The following is a 12731-nucleotide window of genomic DNA, read 5'->3' as shown; positions in this document are numbered from 1 at the left end:
GGTGCACAGCTCAGATGCCAATGGCCGCTGGAGGCTGGCAGCACTGCTGGGGTACATTCAGAGTTGGAGCATGGAGACTCCTGAGGGTCTGGGCCCCCAGCAAAGCCAGATAATGGGCCTGAGCCCAGATGGGCACCACTGGCTGTGAATGGGAAAGAATCTCTTAGTGGGGGACAGGAGAGGCAGTTCTGCTAAGGTCAAGGCAGCAGTGCCGGCTGACTCCACCCCAGGGAGGGACCCTCGTTGGCTGGGCTGAGCATACCAGCCTCTTCCAAAGGGCATCTGGTTCCTACAAAGCCCTGAACTCAGAACCACAGGCCTTTCAAAGAGTTCCAGAACTTTTGTACCTTCCCCACAGACACCACTTTTCTTCTCTCCTATTTCTTCGTTCCACTGAGCAGTTAACTCCTCAAAGTCCAGGTAGCTTTGTGCTTCTTGGAGGTCTGCAGAGAGGGGGCTGCTGGGGACAGATCCACTCACTGGGAGCCTTGCGGGGAGCAGACAAGGAGATGGAGCAGGTCAGGACTGCTTGAACTGAGCTGCCTGTTACCCTGGGGGCCCACAGGTGGTGCACAAGCCGCAGCTTCCTAGAGCAAGGACGGGGTTGGGGTGATATATTCCCTGGACCCTCCAAGGGTTGATCTATACTCTTCTGCTGCCCCCTGGGGGGCTTCTGGTGTGGGAGGAGTGTGAGCCAGGTGGTGTAGGAAAGACACAAAAGCTGAGCCCTGGGGGATATGGGGACTGTCTCCATGTGTGCAGACAGATGGATGGAAGCTGCAGCTCAATGTAAGGAACTGGGCACAACAGAAAAGAAATAGAAAAGATAGAAAAGAAAACTCCCAGCTGGAGCTATCTGAAAGCAGGGCAGACTCTCTATGGATAGTGAGTTCCCCATCACTAGAAGTGTGCAAGCTGAGAACATTTTCTTTTTTTTTTCTTTCTTTTTTTTTTTTTGCTGAGAACATTTTCATGCACCCGATGGGCTGTTGGAGTCAATGACTTTGGAGACACTCCCCAGCTTTGAAATCCTGAGCCTGCGTTCCTCTGCCCCAGGATCCCATGCAAGCAAGCTCAGCAGCAAGGCCTGACTACCTCCCTGCAAGCTGCTGTTCTCAGCTCCGTGGCCCCTAAAGTCAGTCGTTGATGTACCAAGATCAAGTGTGAGAAGTGGGAAAAGTAACTTGTTTCTAATGATAGTTAAAATATCCAAGTTTTTGAACGAGCACTTCCATAGAAATAAGAAATATAAGATGTTATTACAGGCATAGCTATGCACTTGCTTGAGTGGGAGGCAAAGAGGTGGTGTGTCAGCTGGAGCTGCTGGGATTGGGCACAATCCTCACCCTGGCCACACGCGTGCAGCCTGCAGGGGGACACCACCTGCCAAGGGTAACTCTGGAGAAAACAGGTCCAGGGCCTTCCACCTAGCAGGGGCTTCTCTCTCCCAACTGGGGCTCCTCCTGCAGGAGCAACAGGGCGAGTAGCCACCTGCTCTGGGGCCAAACCCCTCCCTCCATACCACCCCAGGCAACAGCTCAGTTACATCCCACCAAACCCCAGGTCCTGAGTCCTGGCCAGGTCCCGAGTCCTGGCCAGGTCCCGAGTCCTGGCCAGGTCCCCTCTGCTAACCCAGTATGCTTGTGTGCATGTGTTTTGGGGCATGGGAGAGACCAACCAGCCAGGCAGGCTATTTTGCCTCCTGGTCATTAATTTAGTCCCATGGAAGGGAACAGCTCCAAAGCTGTGTCCATCCAAAGTCTAGCTTGGTCTACCAGGGGCCAGGGAAGTAAGTTCTTCTCAGTGCCCAGGGTTCCTGCATCACCCATCTTCTTGTTATGTGAATCTAGAGATGCTGTTTTGCTTGAGTGCAGGGAAGCAGACTGGGAACCCCAAAAGAGGAGAGGTAACCAGGTGTTGGTCAAGGATGGGTCAGCAGGGTTGTAGCAAAGGAGAGCAGAGCACAGCTGTTTAGGAAGGACAAGCCCAGGCCACCTGTGACCTGTGCCCACGTGTGCTGTGGGCAGTGCATTCACTCAGGAGGGAGCAGAGCTGCAGGGGAGGTGAGGACCAGGCAGTTACTCTGCACCCAAGAACCAGCGTGGTCGCCACATGTTGCGGAATCACTTCACCTATCTCTGGCTTGGTGTCGGCTACACCTGTGAATTGGGCAGGCCCCCTCCTCACCCCTGATGTCCAGTGTCACCAGATGGCTGTGGGATTTTTGAGGGGCACAGGGCAATGGGCAGGCATGCATCCCCTGGGAGGACCCCTGAGGTCATCCAGCAGGTTGAGGTGACATTTGCAAGCTTGAGAAAAGAAGAGACATTCCAAGGAGACCACAGTCTTTCTTCACTCTTTACTGTGTAAAAATAAACTCAACAATTCATGTCATTTCAGCAAGAAAATGAAAAAAAAAAGCAAGAATACCAGTAGAAATAGTGCATTTCCAGAACTGCTGATGGGAGGTGGCAGGTCCCATGGTTTTGACCCATTAGATACCCAAAAGGCTGTGGATCATATGAAAAATGTACAGCTTTGGTTAGCAAATAATGAAAAAGTAAGATACATCAATTCTCTTTCCTATTATACAGTATATACAATATAACAATATCAACCACAGGGGGGTTGCTTTGTTGTCGTTATTGTCAGTTTTTTTTTTTTTTTTTGGCAAATAAGACAAAATTGGGACTCTAAGTATTGGGCTTTTTTTCTCCTCAATGACTTATTCCCCTTCAACAAATGGCACTTGAAGTCCACTGTGCATGGAAGTGATACATTTCCCATCATTAGCTGAATAAATTTATACACTGTGTTTTAAGAGATGAAACCATGACTGCTTTAAGCCACATTTTGGCTGCCATAAGATAAAGAATATCATCCTCTTAATGTTTACAATTTAGAACCCTAGTTTCTTCTATCAGGGTTGGAACTGACCATCAAGTTCTCAACTCATTCCACTTAACAAGTCAGCTCCAAAACAGAGGGACCCCCATAAATGGCCAATATACATGCCACCCTCGACACATCTTTGAGAACAGGCGGCCCCTCTTTGGAGCTCATTGGAATGCCTGTGACCCTCATGCCAGCCTCTTCCCTCCCCTTCACTCCCCACAAGACACCCCCTTGGTCTCAGGTCCCAGGGCTGGTGACAAAGTGATCTTTGCAGTCTTAGAAAATAAACTGTGAATCTACAAAAGGAACAGAAAGCATACAAAATGTATCTCTTTCTTCCAAAATACATGCTTTCAGTTCTACGTTTTTGGCGGAGCCTGAAAGTATTTTCAAGGGAAATATAGGTTGAGTTAATTTATAGGTTTGTCCTTTTCTTTCATAAAAATACTCTTGTTTGGTAATAAACTTTTTCTTCTAGAGTAAGAGAAATAATACTGTGTTATCAAAAGCAAGAAGGCTTACGATTCAAGTGGGCTCTAAACCCCCCGAGGGCCTGGAGAGCCTCTGTCAGCAGCTCTCCCGCCTCGGACACCCAGGGAGCTGTGGGACACCAGCTCGGCAAAAGCAAACACTGTCTCAACAGTGCTTTTTTATCTTCTTATTTTATAAAATGGCTTACCTGAGATAGGCATGTATTATTCAGTGCAAGAGGGAACATCAATCAGATTAAGGAGTAGATGGAAACTATGTGGATTAGATTTGTGGCTGTGTCATCTACCTTTCTCGGGGCTGGCAAAGTGCCAACTGCTAACACAGTGAGGGAGTTGGGGGCTTGGCACAGGCTCCAGTTGCGGGCGGGGAGGGAGTTAAACATCAGCTTCTGTCCCTGGCACCACGGTGCATCAGGGGAGGGGCGAGGAGGGTGAATGGGTCGGGGAGGCTGAAGGGACCCAGGCGTAAGCATCTTGGGTGTGCTCTGCCCATCTCTAGTTAGGGCAGAGGATGGCTTGTGGTCCTGAACGGACAGCTCCCACCGCGCCCACTGGGGCAGAAGGTGGTCTGGGGTCCGGTAGATTGGTAAATCGGCAGGGGCTGGTGGGAGGTGCCAACGGGAGAGCACCTAGCACACTCTGGGCCTTGTCTACAGCTCCAAGATGGCTGAAGTGAGGGATGGGGTCGATCCGGTCTAGAGGGGGATTGCAAGCTCTCGCTCTCTCCCAACCACGGGCGTCGTTAGGCTTGTTCTCAACCTACATGTTAAAAATACTTCTTGGTGTGTTTGGGGAGTGCGGAGGGGGAGAGGGAATCGATCTCTCCCTTGACCTCCTCCGACACCCTTGGCTTGCTTACCCAGCCATTTTCGGTAGCTACGTGGATGGTCACAGAACAATGGGTGGCACTGGGCACACAACACAGAACCAGAGAAGTTCATGCAGGCAGGGAAACACACACCAGACTGAGGAAGCAAGGGACACGCCACCCCAAGGAACATGCAAACAGAGAAGATCCCTGCAGATCCACAGATGCCACAGCCCGACTGGCTCTGACAAAGCACAATGGTCTCAGAAAAAGCCACTGTTGAACTACAACACGCAGCCTGGCGCCTGGACCGCACCCTCGGCACAAGAGTGATGCATTGCAGAATGGCGACTGGGTACCGTGCAGACACCCACGTGGACACTGACACAGAAACACCAACACAGACACACACAGATGCACTAGGTTTCCGACACAACACAGACCTGCGTTTAAGGAGACAGGTGGCCTGGAAGGAACAGAAGATAGAAACACCTGCTTCTCCTGAAGAAATGTCTGCAGCTGTAGATGAGCCAGGCAGTGCAGCAGAATTTCTAGAAAGACTTGCCAGCCTTTTGCTAATTAGACTCCTGGTGACAGAGTCCAGGTTGCCCTCAGGGTGTGCGACCCCCAGATGGAGCAACAAAGCAGGGAGCTCACCCTCCCCTGGGCATGATCCGTCTGATTCCTCTTCTTCTCTCTCTCATTCAACACACATGCACACACACACACACACACACTTTTCTCCCCGCCTTGGAAGGACTAGAAGGAGACACACATGTTAGTTTCTCATTGGGACGGGGCGGGGGGAGTCAAAAGCTTCTGACCACTGGTTAGGTCTCAGTGTCACCAGCTGGTGACAGGTTGGGGGCTGCATCAAGACTTGAGCTCCGTAAGATGGGGGAGTGGGTTTCAGGCCCCAGCCTGGCCATGCCTGGCTCCCCAGGAGAGGTCTCTGGAGGCCCTGCCCCCTTGGAGGGCTTGCCTCAGGTGAAGAATATGGCTGTCAGAGTTATCAGGGACCTGACCCATCGACTGGCCGGGTTCAAGTCTCAGTGGCCCTGTGTGGCTGGGTCTTAATCAGAATGCGGGTTTCCTGGTCTAAAAGTTCTGCTCTCAAGCTGACCCACCAAAGCCTCTGGTCTCCCACTGCTAGAAGCCAACGGGAAGAGTCCAGGGGTCCTGGCTTCCTGGGCTATGCGTGGGATGTTCCTCTCTCAGGGGCACTAGCTGTCATCTGAAGGGGAGTTTGAGGAGGTGGGAAGGCTGAGGGCCACAGACAGGATCCTAGGCCAGAGCCGGCCAAGCTGGGCATGCAGGCTGGCCTCCCAGGCCCAGTGCTGCCCTCAGATGCCAACAGCAGGATCCTGGCCAGGCACTGGGGGTGGGGGGAGGGACTGCCCGGATCCTGAGGCTGGTTCCACCTCCTCTGTCCCCTCCCAGCATGTGGTACCATCACAGGACACTGTCTGCCTTCAACCCTTCAGAGTATTCATTTCTACGACAAAATACAAATTCTCTGTGGAGAGGCCCCTCGCCTTTAACAAACTGCTAAAAGATATTTATTTTATCAATATAGAGATATGTCGCTCTGAAAAAGGTTTGCAAACAAAGGCGAATGCATTGCAGAAAAAGTTGCACCAGCCCCAGCGCACACAGGCAGCCAACAAAGTTGGCAAATACAGATATTAGACCAGTCGTGAGATTTCCCAAAGCCACAGAGAAAGAAGAAATGAAATACCTCATTTTAAAAGAGAAGGCCTCCTCAGAGAGACAGACCCTTGTAGACACACAGACACACACACGCATACACACACACACACCCTCTCACACACAGGTCCTCTCACCTACATGTGCATTTTTCAAAATGTTGCAGCCGCCGGCATTAGTGGTGAACGGGGCATGCCTAAGAAACAGTGCAGGCTCCTAGAGAGGAGTGGGGACACCTCGGGGACAGACGGGAGCCGGGCCTGCTTCACGTGCACGAGGACGAAACCAGGCTGTGTGCGTGTGGGCATGTGCGAGGGCGATGGCCTTGAGTCATTCCTGGGGGAAAGGGAGAGAAGAAGAGACGACGGGTCATCATCGCACAAGCAGGGGGGAGGCGGGTGGGGGCCGGGGGCCCAGGGACCAGGAGGCTGGGCCCAGCCCCAGGCCTTAGTTGATCTGGCGACAGGCTTCGAATGTCCACTTAGTGGCTCCACCGTAGATCTCGATGTGGGACTCAGCCCAGGCAATGACGTTTCCAGAAAGGGCCTTGGTGCTGCAGGTGGCCAGGTTGTACACCTCCCCAGGGGTCAGCTTGCGGTCCCAGATGTTGAAATGGGCCAGCTCGCCCACAAATGCTTGGGTGGCATCAAACCCACCACCCAGAGTGTCCTTCAGAGAAAAGCAGAGGATGAGGGTGGAGGGGGTCATAGCAGTGGGGACCTATCAGGAGGGCATCCCTAGGGGGAAAGGCTCTCACGTCCACTCCTGGGTGCATTTGTCTCCCTGTGTCTAGTCTTCAGTTATGCATTGGTCCCTCCCCTGCGGGGAGCTCAGGAGAAGGAGTGATGCTGGCCTCCTCTGCCCTGGATGCAGAGTTTCTCCTGGGGGCACCTGAGAGGTGTCAGCCAGGTCCATGGGCTGCTGTGGGAGTAGGGCCTGGGGGCCTCCCCTACACTCCCTGCCTCTAGTCAAAAAACTCAGATGTCACTCTTTTCCAGCAACAGCCGCCCAATGAGAACAGAAGGCCTGGGGCTCTCCTGCCTGCATTTCCCTCCTGGGTGCCCTATGGGAGACAAACCACTTCCAGGAAATAAATTATGCATCACTAAATGCACAATTGGCCTTCCTGTGCCAAAGAGCATTGCTGCAGTTCTTGAGAAAGTTGTTGAGAGCTTTCAGACCAGAGCCCACTCCTGCTTGCCTTTCCTGAAAGCGCCCACTCAGAGCAGGGACTTTGCCCAAACTGCTGCATCACTTGCTTCCCTGGGCTACTTCTCAGGGGAAACCACTTCCCTCTCCAGCTCCCTCCCACTTCTCTCCCTGCTGCCTCTCTCCCCTCCCTCCCAACACCCTCACTCTCCTTTCTCCTGCCTAGTCTCTGGTTCTGGGGCTCCTTCCCTTGCAGCTGGCCCCCCTTTCCCTGCCCCCACAGCCTGTACCTGCTCCTGGCCCAGCACCAGCACGCCTTGTGGCTTGATGGGGTGATAGGGTGCCAGGTTCTCGCCGTTGCCGCCCTGGGTGCCATCCTGGTAGGCTTCCCAGACCCCGTCTCGAGTGGTCCAGGTGATGCAGATGTGGTGCCACTTACCATCATTGATTACAAAGGGAAGTTTAGCCACCTGGGAAGGAGAATGATATGAAGGACATTATGGGAACAGGGGTACAACCAGGATCGATGATCGTCACTAGTGACTAGTTCAACCGATACTCATGTGCATTTACAATAAATATCAAGAGCTGTGACCGAGTTCCTGCAGCACCTTCCCCTCTGGACTGCCAGGCCCATCCATTGATGGAGCACAGAATCACAAAGGAAATGGGATGCTTTGTCAAGGGGGCTCCTCAGATCAATCTGCATATGAAATCTCCTCACTCCTACTCACCCTCCTCCCTCTTGGCTAGTCTACAAAACACACCCTCTGATGGAGAGGGCCACCCCTGAGGGCTGAGTTCACTGCTGCTTTCTGGGCCTCTCCTCTCTTCCAACACTCCATCTCTAATTGCCAGATCCTCTGGGTCTACAACCCGCCCAGCCTTTTTGCAGAGACTCTGAAAGATGCCAGGGGAGATGGCACCATGCCTCTGACCTGGAATTTCACTGACGGTCTAACATTTCAGGCAGGAAGCCTGCCTCAGCCAACAAAAGAACCCTCACACCCTTTTAACTTGGGGAAATGGAGGCCCAGAAAGGCACAGCCCTTTCTGGGCAAGGCGTCAAGAGCAAGGGCTTAGAATCCAATTCCCAGCCCAGGTTTTAGACATTTACTACCAAAGCTGGCATAGAGATGAGGGAGTTTGAGAGCTGGCAGCTAATCCCACAGCTAACAGAGGGCCAAGATGGAGATGGGCTCCCTGGAGGGAAAGGTTGCCCTCTCCCAAGGACTCACGCAGATCTGGCCTCCTCCCAGGAGTGGGGGGCTAAGCAGGATTGATTTGGACTTGGGAAGAATCTCTAGGAGCATCTTTACCACCACCCCCAGCACCTATGGTCTCCCAAATATAGGAGAGCAAAGTCAGCTCCAAGGCCAGCTGGGGGAGGGGTCAGGGTTTAACCTGTTGGATGGATTGTCCCCCCCACCCCCACCCCCGGCCCCAATCACCCTCCCCCACCCCATCCGGAAGTCTCTGTCTGGGAGGCCGGTTGGTGGAGAATGGCAAGGGTACCCCTCCCCATTTTTCCCAGTCCTCACCCTGTACCTCCCTTAGCCCTGCCTGGCTGGCTCTCCTCTTGGGGCAACAGTAGCATCTGAGGCTGTGTATCTCATGCCACCCAGACCTGCCCCAGCAGCTGACTGGAGCCCCGGGGGCCTTGCTCTGCTGCCGTGCAAGTCCAGAGGAGTGGGGGCTCTACCTTGTCGTTGATGAGGATCTCCATGGGGTTGTTGCCCCACTCAATGAGGACCAGCTCGTTGGCCTGGCCAGGCACAGCATAGGAGAAAGGCGTGCCCACCCCCGGAGCTGCACTGGACTTGAGCCACATGCACACCGTGAAGGCGTACATCTCCGGCAGGCTCTTCTTCACCTTGGCGTACATGTAGTTGGTCCGCAGCGGGAATGTGAGCTGGAACTTGTCTCCAGGGCGGTTGTCCTTCTGACCTAGGGAGGACAGGACCCAGTCCTGTCACCTGCACCTCGACGAAGCACCTGTCCCTGCTGAAGCAGGCTTGCCAACAACCCCCACCCCCCGCCCCCAACCAGGCTCTGTGACGCAGACAAAGCAGACTCCTCTCTGTTCTGTAGATGCTGAGAGAGAGGCTCAGAGAGGTCAAGTACTTCACCCCAGGGCACAGGGCCAGGACGAAAGAGCTGACCCAAAGTCTCTGCACTCCAGGTCTGGCTCCTACACGGTAACCCCTGTGGAGAGGCTGGGATGGGGGTGTGGGGAGCTGCCTGCACATACTGGGCTCTGAGAATCTGCACCTGGGCAGTGGGCGTGGGTAGGGAGTGGGTCAGTGCACACCCTGTAAAGCAGTGCTTGAAGGTGTGGCCACAGAGGTAGGAGGTCTCCTCCCCACCAAGAAAGAGGCTAGTTCCCCTCGGAGCAGCCCCTCTGGGAGCCCAACCTGATTGCAGGATGCTGGCTGCTGGCAATGCTCAGAACCAGGCCCCTGGTACCTGTCACACTTCCCTTGAGGCCAGGACACACTGCAGCCCCTGGTCACTCATCTGACCCAGCAGATTTGCCACGAGGACTCAGGCTGTTTCCAGAATCCCATCCACCCCACAGGGGGGAGAGTTGTCCCCTCCGAGGCTCTTCTAGAAACTCTAGCCTCTTGCAGAGAGGGCAGGACAGCAGGGAGCCAGGAGGTGGCCCTAGAGCCAGGTTCCCCTAAGGTGACTCATTTAAGGATGATGCCAGTCATTCCCAGGGTGAGCTTCCTGTGTGTTTCCTCAAAAATCAGTCTCCTGGTCCCATAGCCTCCTTGTATACATGGCCACCAGCTCCCGGCCTGCTGGCAGTGTCTCCAGGGAATGCTTGTCTGCCCTCTCTCAACCCACACACACACTGTGGCTGCGGCCCTGGGCATGGTGTGACTGACTCCAGGCAAAACATTTCAACCCAGCAGTGGGCATGGGCACCAGGCCCAGAGCCAGGAACACACACCCACCAGCTCCAGGGTGTACACCAGGTGCTGCCAGGGAGCCCAGCACTAAACCAGCCCTCCAGTCCAAGAATTATTTCTAGAAGGCATCCTACTGGGCCAGAAACCCCACCTCCTTCCTCTAAGCCAGGTGTCAGGGAACAGAGTAGGGCTGGCCCAAAGTGTTCCCCTTGCATCTCAGGCTGGCAGCCCCCTGCCCTTGGAGCAGATCTGGTCCCTGGCCTCTCCAGGGGGTGTTCTTTATTTCCCCAATCTCCCCTTTCTCTCTCCCTCCACCCTTCCCGATCTGTTTTTCAGTTACATAACATGCCTTAAGATGGCACTGTTTAAATCCATCCAGTACACTTCGCAGTCTGAGAAGGGTCACGTGGCCCTGCTCCGAGCCCTGTTCCACCCCCCACCCCCCCGCCCGCCTTTTACAACCTTGTTTGATTTCTGCGACTTCAAGGCTGAGCCTCTTGAGCTCATCCATGCGCCCAGGGCGAGATTGGGGCTGGCTACAGTTGGCGACTTGGGAACCTCAGGGAGGCATGCAAGATGCCTGGGCTTGGGTCACTCAGAAGAGGAAACCGCGGGGGTGTGCTCAGGGTGGAGAGGGGGGACCTGGAAATCCCCAGAGGACCCCAGGGGCACCAAGGAGCTGGGAGGAAATCTGCTCAGGGCCCAAATGTGCCGTGGACCAGGAGGACCCAGCCCCAGCCCATGCCCTGCTGTCTGCTGGGGATGGGGACTGGCTAGTTCCAGGCTTTCTTAGCCAGGGAGGACTTGGGCCAGCCACAGCTATAGTGCAAAGTTGCTGAAGATTAAACAAATCAGACTTGGAAAAATCCTGTGAGTGTGTGAGTGTGGTGGGGGAGGGGGGAGGGAACCCCAGGTAATCCCTTCCACACTCTGCTTCCTGAGATGTCCCAAGCCCAGAGCACCCCAGCCCTGCCAGGAACACCAACTGGAGAACCTGGGGCAGGGATGGGGCTGGAGGGGTGGAGGAGTTCGGGGATTTTACATTGCCGACCTGAGCTATGCAGGAAACCAGGACCAGAGGCAGGGTCCCACTGGTCCAGGGAGCTGAGACAAGATGCATGATCCCCCACCCCGCTATGACCATTACCTTTCTCTAGCTCGCTGATCCGCTGGTGCAGGGAAGTCAGGGCGCTCTCGATCTTGACTCTTTCCTCGGTGTCGTTTTTGGGGCCCCCCTTGCCCTCCTCCAGAGTGTTCACCCGAGACAGCACCTGCCTCTCCAGGTCATCGATCTTGCTCTGCAGCAGATCCTTGAGGCTGTTGGTCTGGCTGGAGGAATTGAGCCGGCTGTACTGCTGCGGGGGTGCAAGGGCGAGGAGGGGAAACCATATCGTTACGTGTGGAGCAGGGACCGTGCCGGGAGGCCGGTGGCGCGGTCCCCTCAGGGCGACTGGGGGGGCGGTCTGGCGGGGAGCTCGGGCGATTGGCTGTCCGCGGGGCCCCGCAGGCTTAGGGAGGCCCCAGCCAGGCATCGGCACCCGGCCGAGGCCTGGGTTGGGGGTGTCGGGCCGGGTCGGGAATGGAGGTGGGGGAGGGCAGAAGGGCGCGCGAGCCGGAGGGGAAACAGCGGCGCGCGCGGACCTCGAGGTTCTCCAGGCGGGTTTTGAGCGACTGCAAAGTTTGCCCGAGTTGGCTGAGCGTCTCGGCGGCCGGCGTCCGAGACAGGTCGCCCATGGTGTTCTTGCCCGAGCCGGGCTGCTTGCGGCCGCCGCCTGTCCGCGCCTCGCCGGCGCTCGCGTCCAGCGTACTCTGGCTCTCGCAGCGGCCCAGCTTGGTGGTCAGCTCGCGGATGGTCTCCTTCTGGCTCAGGATGGTCTCCTTCTGCTGCAGCACGGTCTCGCGGAGCTGCAGCACGTTGCTCCGGAGCTCCTCGGCGCCGCCGGCGGCCACGGACGCGGCGCACATGTCGGCGTCCACGGGCACCGAGGTGCAGATAAAGCGCGTCGGCCCGAAATCCTGGGCCCCGCTGCCCAGGAGGCAGAGCGCGAGCAGCGCACAGGTGCGCACGGCCGGCATGACAGCGGGCGCTGGGACCGGGCGCTCCGGGCCCGGTTCGGCTCGGCTGGAGCTCCGCGGGCGGCCCGCGCTCTGGGCGCCTCGCTGCTCGCTGCTCCGCCGCGCAGTCCGCACCGCCGCGCTGTCCGCACCGCCGCGCTGTCCGGCCCCCACTGCCGCCTGCGCTGCGGAGCCCGCGCCTTTTATGCCACAGCGGGAGGGGCCTCGGCGCTGCCGACGTCAGCGGGGGAGGAATCCCGCTTTAATTGTCTGCGGCCCGGGGCCCGCTGCGCGGCTGGGGTCGCAGGGGCGTGCGGTGGAGGAGAGACTTTCCCCCAAACCCTGAGCCGCCGCGGCCTTCCCACCACCCTCCAGCGACCCGCCCCCGACCCAGCCTGCGTCGCTTCCCCGAAGGCGCAGAGAGCGGAGGGTGTGAGGTGGGGAGAGCAGGGTGGGCCCGGCCGCGGCCTCGGACTTCTGGATGGGCCACCTGCGTGGTGTCCCCAAATCTCCGACGGGCCTCGGGGAGCGTGGGAGGCCACGGCGGATCCGCGAGACAATATTCTGTTCAACCTTCTTGGCTACACTGCACAGTCGTGGGGCCCGGACCCGGTCCCCAAGGACTGAAGTCCTCCACACCTGCGAGCAGGGCGGGGAGCGCCGGGAGCCGAGCCTCGCTACACCTTTAAGTTCCGAGAGGGGGTCGCGGGG

At 56.5% G+C, this 12731-nt stretch overlaps 2 protein-coding genes across 7 annotated transcripts in view; one reads left to right on the top strand and one right to left on the bottom strand.

The window, feature by feature from the left end:
- ENDOV (endonuclease V) overlaps window positions 1–12731 on the top strand; it is a 94257-nt gene that overhangs the window by 44848 nt on the left and 36678 nt on the right. The window lies entirely within an intron of this gene.
- Window positions 2357–12170, bottom strand: NPTX1 (neuronal pentraxin 1). Of its 2 annotated transcripts, none has more exons than XM_057714067.1 (6): window positions 11607–12170; window positions 11113–11320; window positions 8753–8997; window positions 7341–7520; window positions 6039–6570; window positions 2357–2510 (listed from the first exon to the last, which is right to left on the bottom strand). In XM_057714067.1, exons 1-5 carry the CDS (start codon window positions 12039–12041, stop codon window positions 6349–6351), a joined length of 1290 nt encoding a protein of 429 aa, XP_057570050.1. In that variant the 5' UTR covers window positions 12042–12170; the 3' UTR covers window positions 2357–2510; window positions 6039–6348. The 2 variants fall into 2 exon arrangements, with proteins under 2 accessions (XP_057570050.1, XP_057570052.1); XM_057714069.1 differs by having other exon boundaries at window positions 6043–6570.

Source organism: Hippopotamus amphibius, chromosome 17 (genome assembly GCF_030028045.1).
Source record: "Hippopotamus amphibius kiboko isolate mHipAmp2 chromosome 17, mHipAmp2.hap2, whole genome shotgun sequence".
Classification (NCBI taxonomy): domain Eukaryota; kingdom Metazoa; phylum Chordata; class Mammalia; order Artiodactyla; family Hippopotamidae; genus Hippopotamus; species Hippopotamus amphibius.
The sequence above is the reverse complement of the archived record's forward strand: the minus strand, read 5'-3'. Positions and strand labels throughout refer to the sequence as shown.